Source organism: Rosa chinensis, chromosome 2 (genome assembly GCF_002994745.2).
Source record: "Rosa chinensis cultivar Old Blush chromosome 2, RchiOBHm-V2, whole genome shotgun sequence".
NCBI classification, from domain to species: domain Eukaryota; kingdom Viridiplantae; phylum Streptophyta; class Magnoliopsida; order Rosales; family Rosaceae; genus Rosa; species Rosa chinensis.
The window spans coordinates 11,139,323-11,142,837 of NC_037089.1; the positions used below are offsets into that span (position 1 = coordinate 11,139,323).

At 38.7% G+C, this 3,515-nt stretch overlaps 1 protein-coding gene across 1 annotated transcript; it reads left to right on the forward strand.

The window, feature by feature from the left end:
- Positions 1–478: 478 nt before the first annotated feature.
- Positions 479–2,623, forward strand: LOC112185619 (GDSL esterase/lipase EXL3). The gene is made up of 5 exons (XM_024323881.2): positions 479–808; positions 930–1,060; positions 1,150–1,383; positions 1,822–2,077; positions 2,158–2,623. Exons 1-5 carry the CDS (start codon positions 526–528, stop codon positions 2,337–2,339), a joined length of 1,086 nt encoding a protein of 361 aa, XP_024179649.1. The 5' UTR covers positions 479–525; the 3' UTR covers positions 2,340–2,623.
- Positions 2,624–3,515: the final 892 nt, after the last annotated feature.

A 3,515-nucleotide genomic window follows, 5' to 3' on the forward strand; every position in this document is an offset into this window, starting at 1 on the left:
AGGCAAAATTATTTCTATCACAATAGGCTATCGGATAAGCATTGGCCATCATACATGTTTACATAATGGAGGTAACAGAGATGTTCCCCTGGTCAGCTGCTGACCAGGGATTATTTGCTCAACTACCGTTCGATTTCAATCGAACGGTTGACATGTATTTAGATTTTTCAGAGATGATACATGTCAACCGTCCGATTTCAATCGGACGGTAGTTGAGCAAATAATCCCTGGTCAACAGCTGACCAGGGGAACGGGACCGATGGAGGTAATAAACCGTATTGCTTTTAAGGTTTGACTGCCCGCCCAATTAATATGCTTCTCTTTTAGTGGCATTTTGTAATTATTATGCACTGTTTTCTGGGCCAAAGTAAATTAAAATCCAACTATATTGAGCAGCTACTACAAAGTACATTACTGTTCCAGGCCAGATAATTGAGCTGAAGCTGCGGTTATAGAGATGCTTATAAAGACCCGAAAGTCGATTACTCGAAGGAGAAGAAGAAGCAAAAGTATCCACATATTACAATGGCTTTTCTCTCCCCAAAAATTTTTCCTTCAGCTTCATCTGTCAGAGTTTCTGTGATTATCTTATTTATATTGCTCTCCCATAATGTTGCTGCTATAACACTACCCAAAAATGGAACAACTCCAGTGGTGTTTGCTTTTGGAGATTCAATATTGGATACTGGCAATAACGATTACATCATTTCTATGACCAAAAGCAATTTCCCACCTTATGGGAGAGACTTTATGGGAGGAATGCCTACAGGAAGGTTTAGCAATGGAAGAGTCCCCTCAGACTTCGTTGGTAATCAAAACTCTGAGGAATACATATTCTTTGTGGTTTCTATTATTTTCGTTCTGCATATAGTCATACTACCATCATTTTTGTTGCTTAATACTGATTACTTAAGCAAATTAATTTCCAGCTGAAGAATTGGGAGTGAAGAAGATGTTGCCGGCTTATCTGGATCCGAATTTGCAGCTTCAAGACCTACTTACTGGTGTATGTTTTGCCTCAGGAGGTTCAGGATTTGACCCTCTCACTCCCAAATTACAGGTACATATATACATATTATAAATATCTTTACATTTAAAATCTTTAGCATATTATGCATCCTTGCTTTCTTCTGATTCTATTTGTATCAGTCTGGCTTTTCATTATCAGATCAATTAGACTTCTTCAAAGAATACAAAGGGAGGATAACTACAGCAGTTGGGGAGGAAAGAACAGCCACTATAATATCAAAAAGTTTATACGTTGTCTCCGTTGGAAGCAATGACATTGCAAATACTTATTTCTCTACACCACTGAGGAGCTCTCACTATGACATTCCAGCTTATACAGATCTCCTGCTCGAATCAGCAATAAATTTTGTTCAGGTACAATTGCAAACATTAGCATTGCCCAATAACTTTTTAGAGTGCTAGGGTTAAAGTGTCATACTAGTACTACGCTTTTTGTTGGTTAATGTAGGAAGAGATTACAAGAACTGGAAAATTCTACAATGTGTTGACGTATGACATGCATACAATTGCCTTAAATTGGTAAAATGAGTCATCAAAATAGCAATATTAGTCCTCAAAGTGGTAACATGAGTCCTTAAAGTGGTAAATTTTCTTAGTTACCACATGAGTCCTCAAAATAGTAATATTAGTCCTCAAAGTGGTAACATGAGTCCTTAAAGTGGTAAATTTTCTTAGTTTACCATGAGTTCTCAAAATAGTAATATTAGTCCTCAAAGTGGTAACATGAGTCCTTAAAATGGTAAAAATAGTTGATGTATGAGAAATGTTAACATACCATAGCTTTACCCACAGGAACTTTATGCACTGGGAGCAAGAGTCATTGGAGTATTCAATTTTCCACCACTTGGGTGCTTGCCATCACAGAGAACACTGCATGGAGGCATAGTGAGGGCGTGCTACGAGGCCGAGAACCAAGCTGCAATCCTCTTCAACTCTAAGCTCTCCCCCCAAATAGATTCCCTCAATAAGAGACTTCCAGAAGCAGATGTCATTTACCTTGATATCTATACTCCTTTGCTTTCCATGATCCAAAACCCTGCTCAATATGGTAAAGTCCCATCATCATTTTGATTATCTTTAACAGTAGCAAATTTAGTAAGTAATTGCCTGAAATGATTAACTATCCAGGATTTGAAGTGGTGGATAAAGGATGCTGTGGAACAGGATATATTGAGGTTGGTCCTTTGTGTAACAAAGACTCCCCAGGTACTTGCAGTGACCCGTCAAAGTACCTATTCTGGGATGCTTACCATCCCACGGAGACAGGATACAGGTTCCTCACCTCTATGATTTCCGAACAATCATTATAACAAATTCTTATGAGCAAGTTAAACGTACTCCTCAGATTGCTTATTTTTAATAATTGAGTTGGTTGGTTGTGTTCATCCAAGTGTTTGACCGAGACAACAGAAAGAAATTATCTACAAGACATCTATCTAGCTATTCTCTTTTTATTTGAGTTCTTTTAGCTCAAGGTACAAATTGTTATCTTGCAACTTGTTATAAAAACTCATATACACGAAGGGTGAGGTTGAATAAACCTCCTCTCATCCTAAAATGGCATGAGGTATTTATCAAACATAATCAATTGATTTTCTTTCCCAATAACTTCTTCCTTCTCAATAGTTGTAGTCCTAGTCATCTACCATAATGCTGCTGCTGCTATAACACTAACAAAAAACAAAACTCCGGTATTGGTTGTTTTTGGAGATTCAAAAACCGCGAATGAACACTATAGCCAAAGCCAATTCCCAAGGAAGAAAGCCTACCAGAGAGCTTAGCAATGGAAAAGTCCCCTCAGACAGGACATCTAAGTTCTCTGGGTGGGTTCTAATAAGATGCTTCGGCAGTCTTTCTCACTTTTAGTTAACAAAGGAAAAGTACGTCTACTTACCGGTGTAATTAAGGTATGTTTTTTTTTTTTTTTTGAGAAAATAGATAACTTCATTACTTATCCATGGCCAGAAGGCACGTACATCAAATGTTGTCTCATACCAAGAGTCTAGATGGCACAAGCCGCCAAGCAAAAGACAAGTGACCCTCACTGTTAACACATGCGCTTACTTATTGAGCCTAACTACAAGAGATCAAATCCTCACTACTAACCTCTCATTGAATAGTAAACCTAGTCGCCTAGAGACCTCAATTGGTGTACAACTAGAGAAGATTGAGATGAAAGTAGTAATAGGCAAGAAAACCAAGAAAGCGAAAAAACTTTCCTAAGCTCTTATCTCGAGAATCCTCTATCGTTACCACTCTAAAGGATTTGCTAGAGGCACGAAAGTGCGTAATTCCCTAACAAAATTAGAGAGTACAAACCTAGGGTTCTTGAACAAGGTGAGAAATACAACTAAAAAAATGTCCCAAGAGGCTCCAAAACAGGCCCACCCGAAGCCCAGTAAGCCGAGATTGGCCCAAACTAACTTCCATCTCCAAACCCGTGCAGCAAGCACAATAGCCCTTAGCAGCCACCGTACCCACGCCCG

Coding starts and splice junctions, on each gene's coding strand:
- LOC112185619 (XM_024323881.2), top strand. CDS start 526: ATGGCTTTTCTCTCCCCAAAAATTTTTCCTTCAGCTTCATCTGTCAGA. Junction 1,061..1,149: donor CTCTCACTCCCAAATTACAG/GTACATATATAC, acceptor TATTTGTATCAG/TCTGGCTTTTCATTATCAGA. Junction 1,384..1,821: donor CAGCAATAAATTTTGTTCAG/GTACAATTGCAA, acceptor CTTTACCCACAG/GAACTTTATGCACTGGGAGC.